Raw genomic sequence first — 27,751 nt, forward strand, 5'->3', positions numbered from 1 at the left:
CCTGCTAATACCGGCGGTCCCGGGCTACAATCGGCACCCGGGACCACCGCGGTTCAGAGCGGGGTCGCCGTGCGGCCCCGCTCTGAACGCCCGCACCCGCGCAAGGACGTACAATTACGTCCTCGTGCGGGAAGGGGATAAGGAACGTATATTTGTTAACAATGGTTTGAATTTTCTACAGGCCATCAGATACAATATAAGTTATACATGTTATATATCGTTTTAATAGTAACGACATTAGGAACATGCATAACAAGTCAGTTTTACCCCAGGGCGAATGGCGTAAAAACACATTCCCCCCAAATAAAAGAAATGCGTTTTTGTTTTTTTCAATTTCACCACACTTTTAATTTTTTTCTGATTTCGCAGTATAATTTATGCAAAAGTTCAGCCTGTCATTGCAAAGTACAATTAGTGACGCAAAAAATAAGGGCTCATGTGGGTCTGTAGGTGTAAAAATGCAAGTGCTATGGCCTTTTAAGCACAAGGAGGAAAAAACGAAAACGCAAAAACGAAAATTAGCCTGGTCCCGAAGGGGTTAACTAAAAAGTGTGAAACAACTGAAAATAGGTCTTATATTCTAGATTCTTCAAAGTAGCCCCCTTTTGCTTTGATTACTGCTTTGCACACACTTTGCATTCTCTTGATGAGTTCCATGAGGTAGTCACCTGAAATTCTCTTCCAACAGTCTTGAAGGAGTTCCTAGAGATGCTTAGCACTTGTTGGCCCTTTTGCCTTCACTCTGCGGTCCGGCTCACCCCAAACCATCTCGATTGGGTTCAGGCCTGGTGACTCTGGAGGCCAGGTCACCTAGCATAACACCCCATCACTTTCCTTCTTGGTCAAATAGCCCTTACACAGCCTGGATGTGTGTTTGGGGTCATTGTCCAGTTGAAAAATAAATGATGGTCCAACTAAACGCAAGCCAGATGGAATAGCATGCCGCTACAATCTACAATTTTTATAGTCATGAACATACAGAAAACTCTTTGAATGAGAAGGTGTGTCCAAACTTTGGTCTGTACTGTATATATATATATATATATATATATATATATATATATATATATATGCTCAGTGCTTTTTGTTGTGCATATTGGAGGGCTTTCAATTTTTTGCTATGGGGCCCTGTGAATCCTAGCTATGCCCCTGGCTGCCTTTATTGATCCAGAGCAGTCGGGTGCCTGTGCACCTTTATGGCCAGAGGTGTCACTGCAGCAGAAAAAGGAAGACATGAGCAGCCCCAGGATAAGCAGTGAGAGCAGCGGAAGAGCCGAAGGACATCACTGCCACTGGTGGGTCTCATCTGGCAGCCTTACAGAGTATCTTCAGATTTGTCTCCATAGAGCCCTTTTAGCATGTTATCTGTTAGTAGTTGCAGATAAGGGTTCCAGCAATAGATCTGGTGATTTGTGTGCCCAAGTGCATTTAGAATTTACCTTAGACAACCATTAATAACCTCACTGATAGCATACCATACTGTGCAACTGTGTGTATTTCTGTGTATGGTATTGAACAATAAAATCGAGATGTTTTTAATATTGTTTCCATTTTTTACCATTTCCATATCATTAACATGTCTATTATTCCTATGATTTCTATAATCTAACAACTTCTCCTTCTTGGTGTTGAAATGTCAATGTTCAGAGGTGTACAGTATATAACTGCCATACACAAACTTAGAGTTTAAACAATTCCAAAAATATTGTTAGAGCTACACATTTTATTAACATATTTATATAATATATTTATATAATCCCTATAGGATTCACCCATGTCATCAGTCTCTTTCCCACCTGCTGAAAACTTTCACATACTTTGTAAATATGAGTAAGATATCATGTACTGTCTCTTTTGACAGGTTATAATCAACATGTTGACTCCAGTCTTACCAATGAATTCCAAGTTGTTTTCCAGTACCTATCCTCTTTAGTACCGTCAGCTATTTATGCCAGGTAATTTCTAATATAACTAATTAGAGTATGATGAAACTATCTATAGACGGGTTATACTAAGTGCTTGTATGTAGGGCTCCATACAGTATATAGAGAGTATATAGAACATTATTATGAAATTGTTTTAATAACTACTGTGCAACAGAATATTACATGAGTTAGTCTGAGTTATATTTGCATATCCTTGTTGTCAGTTTCCCTTTAATATGGAATTTTGGGTTAGAATAACATGTAAGTAAAGAGTCCTGCTGTATATCTTGTGGTAGAAAAATATTTGGTATGATTGGTTTTACACTAAACAGTATTGAAAAGATTTTCATATTTTCTAGTGAGCTAGAGCAGATCAGATGCACAAGGGAAAATACAATTGGAAGAAAAGATTATCACATACAGTATTAGTGTTGAATTAAAGGGGTAGTGCGGCGCAAAAAAATTATTCACAGAATAACACACATTACAAAGTTATACAACTTTGTAATGTATGTTATGTCTGTGAATCGCCCCCTTCCCCGTGTCCCACCACCCCCGCCCGTGTACCCGGAAGTGTGTGGTGCATTAAACATTACCTGATCCGTGTCGCGCATGTCCGCCATTTTGTGCCAAACATCATCTTCGGACGGACGGCCGAATCGCTGCCGCCGTCCCCCCTCCGCCGCGTCACAACCGCGTTCAGCCGCGATTGGCTGAGCACAGTTATGCTCAGCCAATCGCGGCTGAGCGGCTGATGACGCGGCCGCGGATTTTAATGCGGCCGCACACGTAAAATTTATTTCGGCCAAATTAAACTTGATTTTAATGTAAAAAATTTACTGAGTGGTTTATTGGGCTAGTCGCAGCATTTCAATTAAATGACATGTTTCAGCCCGATTAAAAACATGCTAGGAAGCAATATTAAATAACGGGCATAGTTTCACCACTAGTGCGTACGGTCGTAATTCTACGGCCGATGTTTTGGCCTCAAAATAAATAAAATAACGGCCGTTGTTTTACGTAGTGTGAACATAGCCTAAGGGTACGTTCACACTTCGGAAAATCAGCGGAAACTCAAAGAGTTTGCAGTGATTTCTTTGAATACCCTGCTAATTGCTCTTTAGTATTGATTTTTTTAAAATCTTTATTTAACTATCTTTTTCTTTCTTTTTCTACATATAGACATACATAACTAAACATAGAAGGCCAAAAGAAATGCAACATACTACTTTTTCTTAGGTCTTCTTTGAGATGTGGGGTAACATTGTGAAAAAAGATAACCTGACTAAGGGTAGGGGGGCTCTTACCCCTTTGTTCCAAAATCCAGAATTCCCACCAGGGATGACCACGAGTAGATTCTTGGGGTGGTCAATAGGGGAGAATATTAGACTAGGTCATATCTTGGGAGATTCTACTCTGCCATCCCTTGAAGCGCTGCGCTTGAAGTTTCCTGAGGTTCCACTATTTTGGATAGAGTACCACCAACTATGTTCATTTGTACGTCAACTGGGCTACGGAGAGGACCTAGGAGACTCTCCCACTAGGTTGGAACAGATGTTGTTACAGAAGGAGGCTGTATTGTCTGATTCTTTTGCACAGAACTTGCCCCCATACACAAAAAAGTGCGAAAGGGAGAAGGGTGAACATATCACTACAGAGGAGTGGCTAAAAGCATTTAGGGTGTCACATAAGGGTCTGGCATGTGCTGCGCAAGAAAGGAACTATAAACTGCTGTCAAGGGGGTACAGGTGCCCAGATCAACTGCATGCCATGTTCCCAATGGTCTCTCATCGTTGTTAGAGATGTGGCACAGAAAAGGGCACTATGATACATGTGTGGTGGGAGTGTTTAATCTTACAAGGGTTTCGGAGGAAGGTTTTTGCCATTTATGAGGAAATCTTAGGTCTTAGTACACAGTTCTCCCCGAAAGTTGCATTTCTATCAATCCTACCTGGCTCCCCTGCCTTTGCTAAGACAGGCCTTCTGCGACACTTGTTAGTGACTGCAAGGTCAGTGATCCCAAGGCATTGGAGGGAGACTAGTCCACCCACAATAATAGAATGGGTACATGAAGTGAATATGATTAGGAGATTGGAAGAGTTGAGGAGAGAAGGATGGTTGCTGGGAAGATGTGGTTACCATGGGTACAATACTTAGAGTGACAACACTTTCAGATGCTTCTGGGGGGAGATCCCTGAGTTCTAGTTCTAGTTTATACAATTAAAGGGGTAGTGCGGCATTTAACATTTATTCACTAAATAACACACATTACAAAGTTATACAACTTTGGGGTGTCTTGTTGTCTTTTGTGCCACTATGTAATGTAATGAGTTTTTGTGAGATTATGTTATAGTTATGTATGTCTATATGTAAAGAAAAAGATAGTATTGATCCTTTGTGGTGAACAGGGCCATATCCCTGACTGCAGCAGTGCAGCACTATCAGTCGGTGTGGAGCAGGAAGGCGTTTTTCTTGTTTGGAATACCGTATGCTATATTTCTTGAAATAAAATGACAACTCATGGTAAACATTGACAAGTATAAGGATTTGAGCAACTTTGACGAAGGCCAAAAAGACAGTTGTTAAAAAAAACCTTCCCCCCTCTTTGGCTCCTAATCACCTCAGGATCCTGACATGTCCAACATCATTAACTCATTGCAAACTGCTTTTCCGACCCCACTCAAGGTGTCAACCCTGAATGTGCCCTTGTGTGTTATTTTAAACTCTACTGTAAAATGTATTAAAATGAATAAAAGGTACATCCATAAATGACTAAGACTTGTTCTTTCTATTACAAAATAAACTAATGATTCATTTAAGTTACAAACAATAATTAACGTTGAGCAAAAGAATAACTGGACACACCTGTGAAACGAGACTTGGAAAGTGAAATTATTTTAATCCTAGCATAATTCCATGTATGACATTATATGGAGGAAACATTTTCACTCTCATGTCTCATCACTCTTATAATTGTGCTCACCTCCCTGTAGAGATAAAACATGTACTTTTCGGAACATCACTGACTCATTCGGTGGCACCTGGCCAGTCTACCGTTTCTGCGACAACTACTGGAGAAGAGAGGTATGGTTATTCATTTTTGTTTACCTCTGAGTAATCTTGTCTCACAGACAACTAATTTTTATATTCCACCTAACAATAGTTACCTAATTATGGGAGTGGTGAAAAATACCACATGTATCATAGGGTGTAAAGCGATTTCATGTTAGTGTAGATTGCCTGCAAATGATTTTCCATGTGTGTGGAAAAGGAATTAATATACTTCTAAATCTGTTGTAGGCTCAAAATAAAGCAGAACTGGAGCTTACTCTTTTTTTAAGCAGAGGTCAATCAAATGAAGTTAAAATGCAACCTTATTTTATAGCTTATAATGAAGTACAATAAAGTCTATGGAAAAATGTCAGTCTATGCACACAATGAAAAAATGATTTTTTTTTTTTTTTTGCAATGTGTGCACAGACAGCTGTTTTCCATAGACTTTAATGTACCACATTATTAGCTTAAGGCTAAGTTCACGCAACATAAATTTTAAATAAATAATGGCCGTTGCAACACTGGACGCTATTTATTAAAAATTAAAATAACATTGTTTCATATGGAATCCCGTCCGGACTGTATACACTCTGTATACACTCTGTATACACTCCGGACGAGATTACATGGGGCAGCATAGAAAACTGACATGTCAGTATTGTGTGGCCACTATTTATTGAATAGCGTCCGCACAAAACTGACAACGGCTATGGGCGCACTTTACATTATATGCTATTGAGATTTGGAATGTGCCAGCATTTCAAATCAAAAGAAGTGAAGCTCATCCGGCAGGTACTGCTGTACCGGCCTGCGTGGACTTTACAGACAGCGGTCGTTCTGTGACATGGCCATGTCACAGAATGGCTGCTGTCATTCACTGTGTGAACCCGGCCAAGGTTGCGTTTTATGCCTTTTTTACTGTTTGGATTTACTTTTATTTTGTTGTGTGTGAACATAGACTAAAAGTATTAGAAAACTATATGCTGGAACAATGGTGCCAAATCTTTCAATGTCCTTATGCAAAGACTTAAATACCTAAATACAGTTATATATATTTGTACTACTGGGCAGCACATGACACAGAGAGTGGTGTTCTGGGTTCTATGTAAGCTTACACATAACTTAGCATGGTAATGTTCAGAAGCCTCACAGAGAATAAGTGGAGTGCTAGTCATACTTGTGAGCTGCTGTTCAAGTTATTTGGGGAACAATTGTCTACTGTTCTAGGGATTGTAATAGTCAGGCCCCCATTGATCAGCTGATTTTCCCTATATCTGTGGATAGGGTATAATTTAGATACTGGACTAAACCCTTTAAGCAGCTGTAAATCTTACTAAGTAGCTGGGTTGGCCAAAATTCTTCAGATAAATAGCTTAAAGTGTCACTGTCGTTAAAATTTTTATTGCAGAAATCAATAGTACAGGAAATTTTAAGAAACTTTGTAACTGGTTTTATTAGCCAATTACAAGCCGGAGAACACCCCTAGTGATAAACAGAAAAATGGCACAACGGATAGGGCATAAAATGAATTTTTATCACGAAAAAGCGGTTTGAAGCTCTCCCCCTGTCTTTATGGTTTTCCTATGGAAAGAGAAAGAAGAGGCAGCAAAGGACATCAAAAAGTTAATTTACATTCACATCATGGGCTCTCTCCTCTGCAGTCACCACTGACCTCTCTGACCTCTGAATAGGTCTCTGAATAGCTCCCCCACTGAGCAATCCTTTGTTCTCGGCTCTCTGCTGCCCTCTAATCTCGCTCTCCCCCCCCCTCCCCTCTTCATAGAACAGACAGATCCAACTGATGAAAAAACTGTCGAGATTTCTTGATTCTGAGCAGTGGATGACAGAAAGGAGAGAAGGAGGGACCTGGGAAAAGGCTTTTTACATGCAGATAATGACATATTTGTCTAATAAACCCAATTACAAAGTGTCTTAAAATCGCCTGGACTATTCATTTCTGCAAAAAAAATTTAACCACAGTGACTCTTTAAGTCTATGGCCAGCTTAAAAATAAACTAACAGAAGGTCTGTACATACAAACCTGCTGATTTGTACCTGTAGTCCTTTTCACAGTGAGTCAAATAAAAACTTTGTCAGCTTGATCTGTTCTGCCTTATATCTATCATTTAGCAAAGTCCAAATATATCAATTAGGTAGATCCCTGGCCCCTTCGTTCACTGGTTCACCATCCAGCTCTCTCTACTTATAGATATTTATGTATGCATAATGCAGCAATGAATCCTTTCTCCAGCCAAATATCATGAAATTGTTCAGTAACAGTGCACAAGGATCTTTGGCTGGTTAAAGTAACAGAAGAGGCTGGTGGGTGAACCAGTACACTGAGGAGCCGGAGAACACCCCTAGTGATAAACAGAAAAATGGCACAATGGATAGGGCATAAAAAATGATTAATTAGGCATGTTGGAATTCTATTTTCTTATATAAAAGATACAAACCTTATACAAGATTTTATAAAAGATACAAACCTTTACAATGTGTTCAAGACCATATTACCATAATGTAACCATTTTTTTCTTTTCCAATTAAGAATCCTAATATACAAACAGCAGAAGATGTTGATGCCTTGATTCTTGGAATGGCTTCCCAGATTGCTGAAAATGAAGATAATGTTGTGATCGAAGATTTACGAGGTCAATAATTTTAAATTCTCTTTCTCAATGAGGTTACCTAAGAAGAAATTAATGACAGAAGTGTTAAAAAATAAATAAATAAAATTAAAAAATATATATGTTTTGCATATATATATATATATATATATATATATATATATATATATATATCAGCCAGCTGCCTTTGAAGTCCATGCCGCTTTGTGCTGTTCCTCCCCTGGTGCCTGGAAAAGCTGGATCCAGCTTTTCCTGGCGAGCGAAGTGGCACAGACTTCAAAGGCAGCTGGCTGATACGCAGATTGTCACGCTAACAAAACAATTTGATTTGTTTTTACTGTAAATTTTCTCATCTCTAGTCTCCATTGATACAATGTCCCTTAAAGTATGTGAAAATGAATTAATCTGAAAATAGATATTTTTTTCCAGTTAAGACTTAGGTGGTTGTACATGCCCTTGGGCAGAGGTCCCAGTCCATATTGGTACAGCTGATTTTTATTTCACATTGTTTTAATTTTTTATTTTGTTTATTATTCATTATTTCACAAAACAGATTACTGGTATGGGACTCTTAAATATTCCCGGACAGATTACATTTCCAACAGCATTCAGAGAGGCAGAGACTTTGGGCTTTGTTGTTATAATCGTGCAAGGGAATATTTTGGACTTGCACCAATTACCGGTTGGCAGGACATTAATCCAAAACTTTATCAAGCAAATAAACAGGTTAGTAGCACATGACTTACGAGATAAGATGTTAATAGGATGTAAAATAGAAACCTCCTTGTGCACCTGAAACCTATGGGATATTGGAACATGACATCTTAAAAACATTACTGACAACTTATAAAAACATTACACCTGCAGTATTTCTCCCCCCCCCCCCCCCACCATTGTACTGTTACAGCACTGTGGGATTACAGTAACTCTGCAGTACCTTGGCAGTACTGCAATGAATCTGCAATGCAACTGCAATATGTGTACACTTGGGGGGACATTTATCATTGATAAAAAGCGTATTTTTTGTCTGAAAATGGCCAGATGTGAATAAATTTATTCGCAAATGGCCGTTTTGCGAATATATATTCGCATCTGGCCATTTTCCGCCTGGTATGCCAGGGGGCGGAGAGGGGGTGTAAAGGGGGTGGAACGAGGGGCGTGGACTCAATCCAGGGGAGTTCACTCAATTCATATTTTTTTCCGCAATAAAATAGTCAGGAAACCTACTCCAGCTCTGAGCTGGCGTAGGTTTCCTGGCGTGTGCACTGAATTTAGTATGTACCTACAGGAGGCTGTGTATACTTCTTGCAGCTTATTGCAATGTTATATTTAATTATAATTTTTATTATATCACTAACCAACCCAAACAGATGCATTTTAAAATATTTGATCATTGATGGTATATCTAGAGAGAAGTACAGTATACCATGCACATTTTGAAGTAAAATGGCAATAGATATGCCTGCTACATATACTCAAATAAGTATCTTCATTACATCCCAAGTGTCCTCATTACATTTTAGTTGCTGGACTCATTTAATTTTAAGTTATTATGAGGTTAAAGGAAAACCTCCAATTCACCTGTAAAACCAATGACACGCTCACATAGAAAACCGCCCATACATTTACATAATATTTTTGTTCTGGATAAAAATGTATTTTTTTTCTGTCAGTTTACAGTGTCAAAAAGCCATGTCTATTCCTTGAGGCCCATGCTTCTGCACTGCCCCCCCCTCTACCTCACAACCCCTCCTCCTACTTTGATTGACAAGCAAGGGTTACACTTCCTTTGTAAAATCCCAACCATAACCAGGAGTGGGTTGAAACACACAGAAACTGTGCAAATCTTTCCATTATAATTTCCCCCTGTTAGTTCCACTCCTGAGTTTGGTTAAAATAATAATGACTAAACAACTGACGGAAATACTATGTGTGAACATAGCCTAATACTGCACACACATTTGCACAGACTATTAATACTTGACACTTTTCCTTATCTATATTAAATATATACTGGTGTACACAGTCTAATGTAGTATTATACAGTACTCGTGTCTCTCCCTTTAGAAAAGGCTCATTATGATCCTAGTATAAAAAGAGGACAAGTCATTGCTACGGAGCCCATGGGAAAGGTGTCCAAGTAGTTCTTCTCTATCTTCCCACTGCAAACAGAAAGTTTCCCCCCAAAGTAATGCTAAATAGGGCCTAATAGGCCCCACTCATCAGTGCGATCTTAGCAACCCACATAGTAATAGTGCTTCACTTTTGCCTCACGCAGTAGCAGTGCACACTTAGTGACACTAAAGAAAAAGCCCCGCCCTCCCCATCCAATCTTCCATACAACAGTAATGTCCCCCAACACACTTATGATGTCTTCCTTCAGCCCAACACAGTAGCAGTGCCCTAGAAGCCCCCGGTAATATTGCCCCACATTGTGTTGCCACTTAGTTCTCACATAGTAATAGTGCCCCCACATAGTAATAAAGCCCTCTTAGTCTTCTCCACATAGTAATAGTTGTCCTAGGTTCCCAATGCAGTAACATCATTGTGCCTGTCTCTGCCCAGCTTCTGGTTTCTCTCTGCTTTTCCATAGACTAAATCTATGTCCAGGGATGCACATAAAGTTCAAAGTGGTCCTCCAACATGTATCTCAGACACCTGGCCAAAAATCAGGGCTTGTACTTGCAGTGGGCAGAAGCCCAGTGGAATCAGCATATCAGCATATGTCAGCATATTAGCTCAACCAGAAGCAGACTCCTTATTATTTTAATTTTCATGAAACTTTTTAATAGGCTATGTGATATATAATTTACCTGCATGTGAACCTTTTAGTGAAATTGACATTTACTGATTAATAATGTACTGCAATCTTTGGGTGTCACCTACTTTATATATAGTTTAGTTATTAGTAAAAAATTATTCACAGAATAACACACATTACAAAGTTATACAACTTTGTAATGTATGTTATGTCTGTGAACGGCCCCCTTCCCCGCGTCATCAGCCGCTGAGCCGCGATTGGCCGAGCACAGTTATGCTCAGCCAATCGCGGCTGAGCAGCTGATGACGCGGCAGAGGGCGGCCGGCACTCGGGAAGATCGGAGATGTTCCGGCCAGCCGGCCGAAGATGACGTTTGGCACAAGATGGCGGACGCGTGTCGACACGGATCAGGTATGTATAATGCACTACACTTCCCGGTACACGGGTGGGGGTGGTGGGACATGGGGAAGGGGGCCATTCACAGACATAACATACATTACAAAGTTCTATAACTTTGTAATGTGTGTTATTCTGTGAATAATTTTTTACCGCCGCACTACCCCTTTAAGGCTCCTGGACACCAGTGCAAAATCTGTGACACGACTCCCCACCCCTGGTGCACCATTTATGACTTTTGCCTAAACTTATATTTCAATCTCAACTAACATATTTAAGCTTGTAGGGCTCATCAAGTTATATATTTTGCAAATACATTCATTTAGCAAACTTGCCTCCTTCTCCTGATATGCTGCTCTATCCCTCCAGTTGACAGCTTGTTATCTAGGTTATTGACCAACACTCTGCTCTAAAAGCTGTAATATAGCCAGGGGAGCACAGGCAGATATGTATAGATCTGTTAAATTCAGTTACCAAAGTTTGTGCATTTTGCAGAAAAAAATTGTGAACATTGCTTACCAAAATTTTAAATGAATCGCTAATCTCTATTTATTATGTAAGTTTGGTCTGGACTGTAGTGGCTCTGCATATTTAAAAAAAAAAAATGCCATGACAAGCAAATATCAAACTTTACTAAAAAACTGTGTCGAGCAGTGTAAACTTAAGAAAGGTTGCACATTTTTGTACATCAACTCCCCCCAATATCTCTATACATCTGTTTTTAGAGCAGAGTGGTGGTCGGTAACCTAGACAATGAGCTGTCAACAATGGATGTAAACATATCAGGAGAAGGTGGCAGTTTTTCAAGTTTGTTTAAGTAATGTATTTTTAAAAAAGCAACAAAATATTCAACTCGATGTGTCCGAGTTTAACTATATTTGGTGAGATGGGAATATCCTTTTAAAGCCACTTTTTGAATAAAAATTAGCTTAGGGAACACATAATGTATCATATATCATTTGTAGAAGCCAATTTTCTGTGTCCTATATTCCAGCTGTTTGATGACTTAGCTGCATTATATGGCAACGACTCCAGTAAACTGGAGCTTCTTCCGGGGGCCATTTTGGAATGTTATGGAGATCCTGGAGAGCTTATCACAGCCATAACAATGAATCAATTCCAACGGTTGCGAGATGGGGACCGATTTTGGTTTGAAAACAAAAGAAATGGGTAAATGCTATATTTATAGGCAAAATGCAGAAACTGTGTGGTCAAAAATGAACAAAACTTAAACAATGTTTCACCATTGTGTATCTAGTTATGTTTTCCAGAATGTATGTAGAAAATACAGTGCAACTACTATCTTTTAAAGAAAACGTTTTGCATATCACACAGACAAGTCAAGTTTTTATTGATTGGGGTCTCAGTGCTGAGAAACCCCCACCCCCCAATCTTAGACGATAGCTAGGAGAAGTGACCAGTAGCTCGCTTCACTCTTGCCTCCCAGTTCATCCATCTTATTGCAGAAGACAGGCTCCATTGTAAGTCTATGGAGCCCTTCTCCTGCAATGGGATGCATGAGCAATGGACTAAAGTATGCTGCTACCTCTTTCTCCTGGCTTTATTTAAAGACTGGTGGGGTCTTTGCACTGAGACATAAGATGTAGTATTGAGCGAGCAATAAAAAGCTTGAGTGCTTGTTGCTCAAATTGCATATTTTTCAATGCTCGACTTGCGTAACGAACCCAATTGAAATCAAAAGGAGACTTAAGCATTTACTCAGGTGCCCTCTTCTTGGCAGAGCAGAGGGTACCTAGTTCACCTATTGCACTTTAAAAAAAAATAATCTTGTATATTTAATCAAAATTTCATTAAAAAAAAAATTATAATTAGTATTTAAACAGCTTTGGAGCTCCCAGCATCATTATGAATGAGAATGCTGGGAGCCCCCAAAACTGACACACTGCTTCAGTACAGTAACGTGAATATTTAAACAGCTCCCTTAGCACCACAAGGTGCTCGGTCAAGCATCACATTCAATCGAGCACCCTGATGCTCAGTCGAGCACTATGTCTGACCGAGCATGCTCGCTCAACACTAATGATATGTCTTTAATCTGACATCAGTGGGCAGTATAGATGGAGACATAGTAGACATTCCAGATTACCTAATGGGTTATTTCAATCTTAGTAAGTTATCCGCTATTCACAGGAAAACGGATAACACTGGATGGGTAACCATGGGGCCTCTCCCGATCCTTAGAATGGAAACATATTCATCCCCAAAATGAGTGGTATGGACTGTGTCTGTTCGACCACTGCTCCATTAATTGTTTATGGGGTTGCCGAATGCTTCCAGGTTCAGCACTCAGACTCATAGACAAAGAGACAATAAATCTAGTGGTGGCCTCACAGGCTGGGTCTTCACCATCCATTCCAAAGATGAGCATTTTCACATGAACGACGGGGTCCAAATTGTCAAATGCCCACTGATCTGCTTATGATAACTTACCTATATGGGAAAACTCCTTCAATGGAAGTAATGTATACCAAATAGCACATTCTATACTGTTCTGTCAACATTTCTGAAATTTTCTAACAACTCATTTGTATATGACTTCTGTTGTAGATTATTTACTGCTGATGAAATAGCAATGATAAAGAATACTTCATTTCATGATGTAATTTTAGCAGTGACCTCGGCAGAATCTGGAGATATTCAGAAGAAGGTATTCACCTGGGTTGATGGTGAGTTCATATTTAAGACCTGATACAGCCATTTCCAGACATACTGTATTTGATCCTCTACTCCTAAGAATTTATAGGTAGCAATGCTATTATAACGACTGTAACAAACGTTGTTGATCTGCTGTACCACCACTAGCGAAGATGTAACCTGCACAAGGGAGCAGAGTCTTATCGGCCGCTGGTCTTCACCAGTGGCCACCACAAGACGTGATGGAGTTGCTGCGGCAGACGACCCTCATGCCGCTAGCCGTGCCTTGGCTTGCTAGCAGCGGCAGGCTAGTTGCAGCTGGAGACAGGTAGGCAAGCAGGCAGGAACACAGCGGGACTCGAGGCCGGAATTAGGATAGCAGTCACAGGCAGGAACCACAGCTGGAACCAGGAACGTCAGGAATCACAAGAAGGAACCACGGGCAGGAATCATGGGCAAGAATCATGGGAGAGCTGGGACCACAAGCTAGGAAGAATGCAGTGGCTCCAACACATATGACAAGGCAGCGCTGTAATTTATAGAAGGAGGCTGCTAATTCAGTACCAATCAAGGGGACGCTAACCCTTTAAATTCAAGCAGAGCTGGCACATGCGCACCCTAGTAGACGGGGGCACATGCGCTGACCTGAGGAAGAAAGATAGCGATGAGGGGAGAAGGAGCAGAGGCCCTAGGAGGAAGACAACTGGAGGGAAGCACGGAGACACACACGGCCGGGGATGACAGCGTGGCCACAGAGGAAGGTACATGCCGTGGCCTTGGCTGTCACAGCTATAGATTAAAGTGTACCTGTCATCTTAAAAAACTTTTGACACGTTATAGAGACGTCAAACATTTTGATCGGTCTGGGTCTAAGTGTTCAAACCCGTAGCAATCAGGAGAGGAAGCAGGGAGAGGACCATGCTGTCAGAAAAAAAATAATTGAGCTCCCTAGACTTACATTATGTGTCTGATTTTTTTTTTTTTTTTCTAACACAGTGCGGGAGCAGACTGCACTGCAGCACTGTACGGGTTTGAATACTCAGACCCAGACCGATCAAAACTTTTGACATGTCAATTTTTTTCTCTATGTCATTTTTTTTTAATTAAATGACAGGTACACTTTAAGACATTTTTGTCTATAGCATGGGTTTTAGCCTTGCTTGGAAGATGCTGGTGCAAACTTATAAGAACAGTAAACATAAGGGTATATTCACATACACATACAGTACTACAGTCACATACACATAACTGTAAAAAAAGAAAGACCCAAATTTTTTTATAGTAAAAACAGCTATAAAGGGTGCCTCCACACGTGCTGGATCCGCAGCGGATTTCACACTGTGAGTTTGCAGCAAAATCCGCTGATGCTATAGTGAAGGCCTATGGGGTAACATACCCGCATTGGAATTTTCATTAACCCCGGCCACCTGCTGCAATTGAATTGGTTGTTGAAATGGGATAAAGTGGATTTGTTTAAGTATGTAATGGAAAATGTGGAGGGACAATATAATTGTATCCTTGAGGTCCTCAAGGACAGCTGAAGGACAAAAAATGGGAACAGTTTCCGTCAGTTAAGATGTTCACAGCCTGCTTGAAAGTGCTAATGGCAATTCTGGAGGTGAAGTCTATGTTGGACTTTACACCACTATGAACAACAGGTACATAGAAGAATTCAATGAATTGAAAACACTAAAGCTGTACTCAAGGGCTGGGCTAGGGAAAGTCAAGGATTTGTTTCAGAAGTGCAATTAAAACATGGCAAAGACTCAAAATTAAATATGATTTAGGCGAGGAGAGATTAGGAGATTAAGAGGACAGATATGACAGACTGTGTTAGATGTGGAGAACAAGCTGGGTGGCTGCATTTGATGTGGTTATGTGTGCTAATGCAAGATTTCTGGGGTGTAGTGGTAGATAATATTGAAAAAGACCAGTGGTGTTATTAATAGGGGAAGATACAGAGGTGGAAGTAGGAAGAAAAAAAAAAGGTGGGAGTTAAAAGAGTTATTATTCGTGGCAAGGGTTCAGATGATAAAAAAATAGATGATCTTAGACCCTCCCAGCTTTGGTGGCTGGAAACGAACAGTAGATCTATTTAATATATGAGAGGTAATATTCCTATATATTCACAATAGGCATGGAAAATGTTTTTTTTTTTTTAATAAAAATGTATTTTTTTTTTTTTCTCCTTCTCCTCCTCTGACCTGTAGAGGTGGGTGGGGTTAGTGGAGAAAGGGATAAAGACTAGAGATGAGCGAAGCGGGTTCGGGTTCGAGTCGATCCGAACCTAAACGTTTGGTATTTGATTAGCGGGGGCTGCAGAACTTGGATAAAGCTCTAAGGTTGTCTGGAAAACATGGATACAGCCAATGACTATATCCATGTTTTCCACATAGCCTTAGGGCTTTATCCAAGTTCAGCAGCCACCGCTCATCAAATGCCGAAAGTTCGGGTTCGGATCGACTCGAGCATGCTTGAGGTTCGCTCATCTCTAATAAAGATATGTGAACCTGTTTAAATTGGAATATTACGTAAAAATGTATAACGTTATAGAAAATGCAAAACGTTTTTTACTTTTGAGTAATAATATTTGTTATATAGAAGCAATTTTGGTTTTGTTTCATTGTATGTTATATAAAGATAAAGAAATTTAAAAAAATAAAAAACAAAATAATAATAACCAACTTGAATCTTAAAAGAACTGCAGTAAAACAGCTAAACGATTGCAGACTTTTAGCTGTTTTAGTGTTGATTAAAAAATTTGCTTATCTAAACTTACCTCTATGTGATCCCCGATTTCCTTCATCTCCAGTGTTCGGTAACCTCCACAGCCATCAGAAACCTGAACAGTAACAGAGATGGAACAGCTCTGTGGCCAGTGATTGACTGTCACTCTTGTCTTGAGAGTAACAGCCCACTCAGCCAATCACTGGCTGTGGCGCTGTCCCATCCTAGTCAGCCAGTGATTGACTGAGCAAGCTGCCCTTTTGAGACAAGAGTGACCACCCACTTAGCCCATCACTGGATGTGGTGCTGTCCAGTCTCATTAACCCCTTCAAGACTGAGCCCATTGATGCACGGATGTCCGGGTCCAATTAATGCAATGTTCCTCCCTGCCTTCTAAGAGCCATAGCGCTTTTATTTTTCCACCTACAGGGCTGGTTGAGTTGTCATTTTTTTGCAGCATGATCTCTAGTTTTGATTAATATCATATTGGTGTAACAAATTTTTTTATAGCTTTTTATTAATTTTGTTCTGATATATAATTTAAAAAAACTCATCAATCTTGGTGTTTTTTTTTCCTTTTTGTTTACGCCATTCACCGTGCGGGAACAATACTGTAATATTTTAATAGATCGGACAATTCCGGAAGCTATGATATACAATATGTTTTTTTTTTTTTTTAAAGATATTTTTAGTTTTATAATGGGCAAGGGGGTATTTTAAACCTTTATTGGGAGGGCGATTTATAAGTGTTTTTTAACACTTAAAAAAATTGTAATAAAAAAAAAGTTTATAACACTTTTATTTTACAGTAAAACATGCAATCATTAGATTGCATGTACTGATCTATGCTATGCCATAGCATAGCATAGATCAGAGTTATCGGCGACCTATGCATAGAGCCAGCCTGAGAGCAGACTCTATACATAGATGGCTGATCTGAAGTGACTTACGCCCCCCATCAGTACAAGCGATCGGGACCTGCGGGGATCCTGATCACTCAGTGACATGAGCTTGTCCTGTCACTGAGTACCTTAAATGCCGCAATCGCTATAGATTGCAGCGTTTAATGGGTTAATGAGAAGCCCCAGACACACAGATGTGTGCAGGACCGCTAATGCAACGGTTCCGCACACATCAAAAGTCCCTTCAGTCAGGAATGTATATATACTGTACATACCCCATGCAGTAGGAACGTATATATATATATATATATATATATATATATATATATACAGATTATGGCTGGGTTCACACACAGTATATTTCAGTATATTTCAGTGGGTGAGTGGATGGCCGCCATATAACGGTAAATAACTCCCATTATTTCAAAACAACAGCCGTTGTTTTAAAATAACAGCAAATATTTGCCATTAATTAGCAGCCATCCACTCAATTTCAACATTTTGTGAACATAGCCTTTCTGTGTTTTCAATCCACTCCTAGTTTTGATAGCAATATGAGAACCAAAATACTGACTGAAATATACTGTGTGTGAACCCAGCCTACTGATGTTAAGGGGGTTACCTGCGAAAACCCTTTTTTTATGTGCTTCCATCATCTTTTTGAATTTGTTTTGAACTTGAAGTTTTGGTTAGGTACCCAAAGTATCCACTTTCCCTCATGTGAATTAATATAATGTATGTCATTGGATTAGCTTCATGAGCTTTTTCTAACCAGCATGTGCAAATTCCAGGTGAAGTCTTCCTGAGAATGGTCTTTAAGGGAAAGCACATAATGAATGGTATTTTGACAATGATCAATATGTGTTTATGAGAGTTTCAAAATACATTAGATATACCTTTAGGGCAAAAAGGCAAAGAAACATCACTTTCTGCTTCATTGGAACTTCTACATAAAGATGGGTTATCACTACAGATCAATGAATTTGCCGAAAGTTTGGGTCCGCACAAACCCAACCAATCAGCATTTGAATCCTGCTACCTGGAGAAGGTGGATAGACTGCATCCATGTTTTACAGGCAGTTCTTGGGCTGCATCCATCTCCAGGCAGTGGGATTCAAATGCAGATCATTTAAGTTTATGTAAGCCCGAACTTTCAGCAAGTTCGCTTATCTCTAGTTAGCACTTGTATGCCCAATCTATACTTACAGTCATACTATACATATAGAATACTTATATTCAGTAGTAATGCCCCCACATTATGTCCATCACAGAGTACCTCCATACACAGTGGCTGCCAAGAAAGTAATCCCTAATCTAGTGTCAGTCAGAGAATGCTACCATACACAACATCTGTCAGAGAGTACCACCACCACCACCACCACCGTACACTACAGCACCTGTCTAATATAAAAATATTTTAGCAAATCCATGAAGTTTTCTTTTTTGTTCCTGAAGAAGTTCATTTACTGTTGATACACCTGATTTATAACTTCTTCTTATAAAATCTTTCCATAGGTGATCCATGTCCTCAGCCTGAGCAAACAGCATCTACAATGCTTCCACCTTGTGCTCCACTCACTGCCATTGATTACTTTGAAGGATGCATAATTGGATACAGCAGTCTTATTGTGATCATTTGTGCTTTTCCTTTAGGTGTGTATATGTAGCTTTATTTTTCCATATAAAATATATACAAATAAATACACTTCAAAGTCAACAGGATAAAGTTGCAAATTGTGCCAAAGTGATCAAAGTGGAGGGTGCTACATAATACATTTTGAGGTAACTTTGATGTAACAGACCCAATTTGCCTTCTTATCTCTACCTAAAAAGTTAAGCAACTTTGCATGTGTATTGCATTAATGATCGTATACTGATTCTGAGTTACAATAATTTTGCTAGTTTTAATGCTCAAATTTCCTAACATTACTTCTAGAGATGAGTGAACCGGTTCGGCTGGTATTGGGATCCGGTTCGGATTTTTCCAAAAGTCTGGTCGGATTCGAATTTTTGAAAGTCTACTCCGATTTTTTTTTTCTTTTTCTTGCTTTCTAAAATGGCATATTGACATATTTACTAAGCAAGCCATCATTTTTTTAAGGGTTTTAAATTATGAAAACCAGTGACTTGTAGTGTGGAGGGATGGTCAGGTTTAATTTTGTCAGGTGAAAAACCTTTCAGAATTACATAGGGTGTGTGCCACATGAATGAATTTGGTGTGAAAAAATCAGGCACAAACAACAGCTTAATGGCTTAAATGTGACACACTGTTAGTAAATGAGGCCCACTGTCTGTTACAGAGAAGCTCCATACACAGTGGTTGCTTAGAAAGTGATCCTTAATCCAGTGTCAGCCAGAGAATGCTACCATACACAGCACCTCACCAAAGAACAAAACCCAACCCCAACTCATATATTGTACAGTATCATAGGGTGCTCAGGATCAGGATTATCTGATCTGAGCTGATGCGTGTAGGGGCCAATGTTGGGGGAAAGGACTGAGCATATTGGATTGTGGACATAGATCATACCTTTAAGATAATAGTGTTCTAAAATGCTTAATATAGATTATATTTAAAAACAGGAAAAGGCCTGAAGGTGCATTTAATTATATAAATGTTTCTTCTTCCGTCTCATGTTTCTCATGTTCTCCATTTTACTTTTCATCTTTCAGTTAGCTTTTTTATTGCCTGGGTCGTTGCTCAATCTCGCAAAAGAGACTTCAAAAAAATCCAGAAAAAGCGGGCTGCATCCAGTATGAAAACGGTTCTATCTGCTGAGGGAATTGCAGGTAACAATGAGCAGTATTGAATTATAATGCATTTCCTAGCATGAATTTTCTACATAGCATGAATTTTCTACAGTTTGCATCATTTCATGACCCTTACACTGAATAATCCAGCTCAGCCATCTTGGTACTTTGGAAAATATAATGGTATGTTCAAACATGTCAATTCTTTGCGCTGTGGCACACTGAGGCAGGGGGGATTCCGTAGAGGAATTAAGTGTGAACATTCCATGAGAGTGAAATAGCTACAAGTCAGTTTGTGAAATTTCTTCCCTCCTACATCTTCCACAATCAACTGTAAGTATTTTTATTAAGAAGAGAAATCATTAGGGAAACACAGCAAACTGCCATGAAATAGAGGTGATGTTGTAACAATCCAGGAGGATACCCCAGGTCACTCCACAAGAGAGATTTTGGTTAAGGTAATGGTTGGCCAGGTGGGCCAGACTGCCCTGGTGCCAAGCATTAGGGACAAAGGCAGAGGTGAGGGAAGTGCAGCAGTCCAGTAGCCTGGCAGTAGTAATAGTAGGAGACACAAAACAGTCAAGAGTAGCTAAACAGGAAGCAGATCTAGTATTTGACACTGGTCAGGAACAGGTGATGTAGTTTATGATACAGTTTATTGGAAGTGTTTATGTAGCAGCTAACCAGTTGCAAATGGAGATGTTGCAGAGCTGGAGAAGTTAAGGTAGCGACTAGCCAGTTTTGGGAACAAACTCAATGTCAACAGTCTGAGTCATCTACAGGAGGGTCAGCGAGATATAAGGGTCAGGTAGATGCGTCAGGAAACTGGTACAGGTCAGATTCAGGCACACACATTTCCTATGCCAAAACCACAATATTGCTTCAGCTCAGGTGAGCGGGCAGAACAGCCTTAAATAGGTGAGAAATCGTCCAGAAAGGGATAGGTGGATGACAAAGTAGAGAGGCACATGTGGGTTGACCAGGAAATGCAGCCATGGTGGAATCAACAGGAGAGTCACCAGAGAAGGAACAAGGAGGCAGATCATGGGGAGGTGTCGCAGAGAACGTAACCTAGCGGTGGTCAATGCCTGGACACGCTGAACATCACAGACATAAAGTTGCAGAGCATTGTCATCAAGTACTGAGACATATAGTACTTAAAAGTTACCAATGCCCTGCTGACCACAGAGTTCTTAGCTCATCTGGCATTAGAGTTTTATGATATGAGTTTCCAGGGAAAGAAGCTCTATGCAAGCCTTACATCATTAAGCACAATGGTAAATGCAGATGAAAAGGTGTTAAGCAGGTTGCCTCTGGATTGTGAAGCACTGCCAGAGTGTTCTGTGGAATAGTGACTCATACTAGGAGAATATTAACCTCCTGTCTGTGCTGTGCCAGCTGTAAAGTTGGCCCAGAGCAGGAAAGGTTTTCTATAGAAATTTGCTGCTACTCTGGACAGTTCCTGTCTCGGTCAGAGATGTCAGCAGAGAGCACTGTGTCAGACTGAAAAGGAAACACCACTTCCTGCAGGACGAACAGCAGCTGATAACTATGGGAAGACTTTAGATTTTTAAGTAGAAGAAAATTTCAAATCTATATAACTTTCTGAAACTAGCTGATTTAAAAGAAAAAGATTTTCACTTGATAATATGATATTATATAGGTTATATAATTAATTATTGGTGATGTTTTCATCTTTTCCAGCTCAAGATTGGCAAGGTCCAAATGAACCAATTTGTCCTGTTCTCTTACAAATTCATTCACAAGTGATCAAAATTTTGGATAGTAGATTTACAGTTATACGAACCATCAATATGCAAAGCCATCAGCAATTTAACATTATTCAGTCCAATAATCATGGATGCCGTACTCTGCTACTTAAAGTGCCTAACGAATATGACACAGTAAGTAGTAACCTCTTGTAGTCCTCTCATTAAAAAGGTAAGTGGAATATTTGTATATTTGTATGCTGTTGCTAAATTGATATCAATGCTATACTGTACATTTAAACATTGAGGGGGAGATTTATGAAAAGGTGTAAATATACACCTGGTGTAAACTGCCCACTGCAACCAATCACAGCTCCACTTTTGTTCTACCAGAGCTGAAAGCTGAACTGTGATTGGTTGCTGTGGGCAGTTTACACCAGGTGTATATTTACCCCCTTTCATAAATCTCCCCCCCCCCCCAGTGTTTAAGTACATTTTTTGTTTTTTGCAAAGCTGGGTTAAAATGCTTTCCTGGCTGATACCACACTATTGTTGCTCTGACACTCTCTGCAGTGGTGGAAATATCACTTTTGCAGCCTATTTAACTGCACAGGGTCCCAGGCCAACAGAGGGGCCCTCCAGGTTAGGACTCTTAGCCTCAGCCTAAAGGGCCCCTTCACTGCCCCGGGCCTCGCCACATAGGTGGTATGTATTGTCCATCCACCCATGTACCAGGTGCCTGATCAGATGTCCGGCCACCTGCCAGCGCCAAGATGCCAGCAGCCACAACCCACCCCATACCACATTTGTCTATTGGATATATGAGCCATACCCATGCTCCTGCCCTGTCTAGGGATGCGCGCACCAGTCACGTCACCTGGTGGTCGTACATTGGTGATGGTGGCATCGGGAAACCTGATGACTTGGAGGATCACTGGGGGGTCAGACGGGTTATTGTGTGTGGGGATGGGGGGGGGCAGCCAGGAATGTGGTAGCATGGATTGCTTATTGGGGGGCCCAGGCCATTTTTTTTTGCACAGGGGCCCTATGCAGTCTGTGTCCGCCCATGACTCTCTGTATTCCTGCTGTTCACTGCTTCTGTCGTGGATGGTCCTGACCTCGCCATGCAATTTATTTATTTTTTTCACCACAGTGGAATACTACGTTAAGAGAGCATAGTATCTTATATTATATATTTTTTTCATATAATCAGGTTTAGTAAAAGTTCATTTAGCCAACTTTAGCCAACCAAAGCACAGAATTCAGCTTTTATTATACACTCAGTGACGAAAAATAATCTACCACGTAAAAGTTGATGGAATCAAATTAAACTATATGTGTAAATGTAATAATGATATTTGGGGGAAGTGTTACAATTCAAAGTGTTCTTTTCATAAGTTCTCAGACACGGCAGAATACATTGAAAAACTCCTGCAGGTATGCTGTACTCTTCTGGGTGGGTGGCCGACAGAACTCACGGAAGCGCCTCAGATTGCATTGTAAGTGAATTATAATACAGTTTATGGTGCTTCCAGCAGTTTCATCCATAACACACTTCAGAAGAAGACAGTATACCTACAGGAGTTTTTCAACATATCCTGCCACACAAGCAAAAGGATAAGTACACTGGGTCATCTCTAGTTTAAACACAAGATAAGATACTGTTGGCCATTGAGAGGTTCTGTATGGCATCCTGTGGCACATTTGCCAAAAGATGCTATAGTTGGGCTTGTAGGTCCTGCACTTTGAGATTGCTGAAGATGGTGTCCCAACTGGGTAGGCAATGGAAGTGTTGCATTGTGGTGGAAATATCCCTAGAAATCACTTCCTGTGTGTGGTTTAAGGGGTTATTCAGTGTTAGAAAAACCTGTCCACTTTCTTCCAGAGAGAGCTTGACTCTTGTTTCCAGTTTGGGTGGGTTTTGCATTCAAAATGAAAATTTTTATTTGGCATTAAATTTAACAATAAAATATATCTTAACATATAGGAGCTTCTCAAGTCTTTACATAATTCCTCCCCCCCAACAGCAGATTCTCTTATCATTGTTTCAAAAACTTCTTCAAACATACAGCCTTATATTACACTTCATCTGTATCCCACTTAACAAAGTCCACACAGGGGTTTCTTCATATATCAAACCAATTCTTTTCCCCCTTTTACCCTTTCCTTATGTCACCCCCTCCCAACCAACCCTTTACCCCTACCCCCCAAGGACCCTTCCTGAATCCTCCCAGTAATCCACACCAACACAATGGAGTGGGTGGAGGGAGAGACAGTTAAAAAAAAAAACTAGAAAAAAGAAAGAAACTAGAAGATTAAGACATGGACTATCGGGCTCAATTCACTATATCACTGATTTGCCGCTTCCATGGATCCCAGGTACTATGAAATTTCTTCCTCCTTTTTTTTGTACGGTAGTAGTAAATTTGCTTGTACCGTTGGGTCTTTAACACTAGGTTTTACCATTCCTTAATTGATGGGGCTTCATGGTTGATCCACGCCCTCATCAAAATAACCTGAGATAATTGTAACAATTTCATAAAAACAAGTTTCTGACTTATTATGCCCAGCGAGGAGCCCAAGAACAGATAGACCAATGTATAGGGGTCTTTAACCCCAAGCTTCTGTTCCAAGATTCCCGCAATACTTCTCCAAAAACCCTGTATATGTGAGCAACTCCACAACATAGGGATGTAATCTGCTTTCTCCATGCCACACTTCATACACCTGGAGTCTGCCCTCAGACCCATCTTAGCCAATTTAACCTGAGTATAATTTTAAATTGGATTTATAATTTTAAATTGGATTATCCTATAATTATAATTTAGTATTATACACTTAGTATTTTCTACTAGGTTAGCCCATTCACTACCTGTATTACTGTATTAGGTTCATATGATTCCCTCTCTGGACCGAACATCCAAGCTCCTAACAGCGTCTTCTGGATCTTAATGGCAAAAAAATTGTATATAAAGTCCAGCATAGAAAACCCACCTTCGCCCTCCTGTATTGTAAAGTATCTGTATTTTTCTCTTACACGCTTGCGTCCCCTGATCAATTTGTTCAGTACTATTTCTATTCCACTAAACCACCTATGTGGTATCCATATGGGGGATGCCCTTAAAACGTACATAATCTGTGGAATTTGCTGGTCAACTCGCAGAGTGAAATCTGTGAACTTGGTTCATGTGTATGTATTCTTAAGCAGTAACCTCCTTAATTGCAACTCCATATAAAAGCAGCTGAATAGGAGGTTCCAAAGAGGTTAAGCAGGCAATGGCTTATGGCTTATATGGTTCTAGCCCATAGCAGTCCAGGCTTCTTGTTCATGACACCATTACAAACGAAGGTGACAGTGGCTGATTCTCAATAGTAGAAGAAAGGCGCCTTGCCAAAAAATTGTCTTGCACCTAGAAATAGAAAGGTGAAACATGTGTCTGGATTGTGGACAAGGAAGCTGTGGGAGCTTTCCATGCTTGTGAATGGATCAAGCGATCTTCTCTACTAGTCATCTGTCTGGCCCATATGGGGCCTTTTTAATGTGTGCTCCCAACTCCTCCTAACAACTTGGTCAGAACAGCCTACAGTACATGGTAGGTAATTCATCAAAATGAACATCCTGCTTCTCTCAGTCCAATGTTATGTCCAATGCCTTTCAAAGTATGATGACTCAGCAATGGCAAAATTGCATTGAGTGCTTCATAGAGGTATGTCTACCAGTCAACGATCTCTTACCTATTTTACACTCATTGATCAGTCTGTGTCACATCACATCCCACCTGTAATCATTTACATACCTGACGGAGACATAATTGAATGTTTTGTAGCATAGCAACATTTCTATCTCGCTGCGTTATTTTTTATTATTGAGTGTGGAAGCTAGAGTACGGCTTTCAGTGCTTTAGCTGGTGCCTCTGATAGTCCTGCAGAACATCTTAATGTTATCATTGAGCATCTAGGCCTATATAGTACTATGCAATGTTTTGGGTTATTTGTGTAAAATAACTGTCTACAGTATTGCACTGTTAGATTTAGGTGGTTGCATCTGCTGCTGGACCTCAGGTACATTGCTATGGCTAAACTCTATCTGGACCCTATAAACCTGTCAGAATCTGGGACTGTAGAGAATCCAATGCTGCTTGACAATTTCTAACATGCAATGTGATTTTGTCCTAGGTGCTGTACTTTTATAATGAGGAGGAATGCACAAATTTCATTAATCAATTGCAAGAAAATGGGTTTTCCTTGAAGGAGAGTAAAATGGATGAGGAAACCCTACTTAATGAAGCGGTTACAAAAATACAAAGGAGTCAAATATTGGAAACCTTCTTCAGGCATTCTTTCGCTCAAGTAAATTTTAGTTTGTGCATATTTATTCTTCTCTACTATTTTATGTGACATGGTGCATTGTTGGTGAAAGAGTTAGTTACATGACTATATTGCAGCCTCAGCTCCTACTGAAGTAAGACTTAAGGCTGCAGTACCCCAGCACCACCACTACACAGGAAACAGAACACAGGAAAAAGGGGTATTCTCAGTGTAGTGTGAGGGCTGAAAACCCTGCAGATCATCTATAGCTATCGTTTATGGTTTATGCTATGAATACTATGAATAGTCTAGCAATAGTTATTTTTCCTGAAAACAATTTTTAAGGACTGCATTTCCCTCATCACATCACAACAGAAAAACAAAAACAAGAATAAAAATAGTTTTACAGAATTTACACGACCTAGATACAAAATACAGCACATGGAATATAATAGAATGTTCCTAATTTTATACATGACACAGAATGCTCTATCCAAGTACTGTATGTTTGGAAATTTTTTTATCTCATAATATGAAAACTAAAAAACAAAAAACAAAAAAAAAAACACTTTGGAAACAAATTTAAGACAGGGTTAACCTAATTTCACGCATTGTATGTATTGATCATAGCATATGTTTCTTTACTTTTCATGTCTTTTGTGCCCTTTTTGTAAACACTTTAGGTTCTCCACATTGATCAGTCAGGCATTGAAAGTTTCAGTGCAGGAAACTCCTTGAAGGTGAGAGAGGCTCTTAAATGTGAATTGAGCAGAACAGAGTTTGCAGACTCCCTTGGATTAAAGCCTCATTCCTTGTTTGTGGAGTCAATGTTCTCTCTGGCAGATGAAGATGGGAATGGATATCTTTCATTCAGAGAGTTTTTAAGTATATTGTTAATTTTAATGAAAGGTTAGTTACTGGCTACCATGGTCTGTATAAAGTACATCCATTATAATACAGATGATTTCCTAAATCATAGAAACATTTACTGAGTTGATTTAGTAATACACAATATCTATCTATCTATCTATCTATCTATCTATCTATCTATCTATCTATCTATCTTTCTTTGGACGTCTCATATACATTTTTTTTTCAATTGCAGGCTCTCCTGAGGAAAAATCTAAACTTATGTTCACCATGTATGATATTGATGGAAATGGATTTCTTTCAAAAGAGGAATTCTTTACAATGCTAAAGTAAAAAAAAAAAAAAAAAAAAAAAAAAAAAAAAAAAATATATATATATATATATATATATATATATATAGTTACTTACAGATTTTTTCATAATTTCATGTTTTGGTATAATTGCAAAGTAACATATCACTATTCATTGTTTCAGATCTTTCATTGAACTCTCTAACAATTGCCTTACTAAGGACCAAGCAGAGCAAGCGATTGAGGTTATGTTTAAGGAGGCAGGATTTGCAAATAAGAATGAGCTTACATGGGAAGATTTCCATTTTCTACTAAGAGATCATGACAAAGAACTTCGCTTTTCAAAGCTACAGTTTAAAGGTTGTTGTATACAGACACATACATGCACTTTTCCTCATGACAGAGAATTGCAATTCATAGATGATGCTTTTTTTTTAGAAGCCTATTTAGAAATTTGCTGCACATGACTATAAAACTGGGCAGTTTACTTGTAAAACATAGGGGGACATTTACGAAGGCTGCACCCCTGCAGAGAGAAGGCACAGATCTGCCCCTTCTCCCTGGCATATGCCAGCTGTATCCCCTGCTCGCCTGATGAGCGAGCAGGGAGGGTGGAGCAAAGTGGGGAGGAGGCATGGTCTCCTATCATGTCTGATTTCTGCTTGCAGGTGTAAATGGTGATACAAATCTACACCTGATTTGGTGTACATTTAGCGTTCAGATCCTGCGCCAGACGCAGGGCTGGCCTGGTTTACTAAGGTGTGTACCTGGAAAAG

At 39.7% G+C, this 27,751-nt stretch overlaps 1 protein-coding gene across 1 annotated transcript in view; it reads left to right on the forward strand.

Annotated features, from left to right (window-relative positions):
- The window catches only part of LOC138800082 (dual oxidase 1-like), a 105,959-nt gene that overhangs the window by 36,414 nt on the left and 41,794 nt on the right, over positions 1 to 27,751 (forward strand). The window contains exons 9-21 of the mRNA XM_069981891.1: positions 1,862 to 1,955; positions 4,919 to 5,009; positions 7,528 to 7,630; positions 8,160 to 8,332; positions 11,758 to 11,933; positions 13,332 to 13,450; positions 18,563 to 18,700; positions 19,721 to 19,837; positions 21,503 to 21,702; positions 25,684 to 25,857; positions 26,499 to 26,724; positions 26,921 to 27,014; positions 27,160 to 27,335. Coding sequence (XP_069837992.1) covers positions 1,862 to 1,955; positions 4,919 to 5,009; positions 7,528 to 7,630; positions 8,160 to 8,332; positions 11,758 to 11,933; positions 13,332 to 13,450; positions 18,563 to 18,700; positions 19,721 to 19,837; positions 21,503 to 21,702; positions 25,684 to 25,857; positions 26,499 to 26,724; positions 26,921 to 27,014; positions 27,160 to 27,335 — 1,881 coding nt within the window. The remainder of the gene's footprint in view (positions 1 to 1,861; positions 1,956 to 4,918; positions 5,010 to 7,527; positions 7,631 to 8,159; positions 8,333 to 11,757; positions 11,934 to 13,331; positions 13,451 to 18,562; positions 18,701 to 19,720; positions 19,838 to 21,502; positions 21,703 to 25,683; positions 25,858 to 26,498; positions 26,725 to 26,920; positions 27,015 to 27,159; positions 27,336 to 27,751) is intronic.

This window comes from Dendropsophus ebraccatus, chromosome 1 (assembly GCF_027789765.1).
Source record: "Dendropsophus ebraccatus isolate aDenEbr1 chromosome 1, aDenEbr1.pat, whole genome shotgun sequence".
Lineage (NCBI taxonomy): Eukaryota > Metazoa > Chordata > Amphibia > Anura > Hylidae > Dendropsophus > Dendropsophus ebraccatus.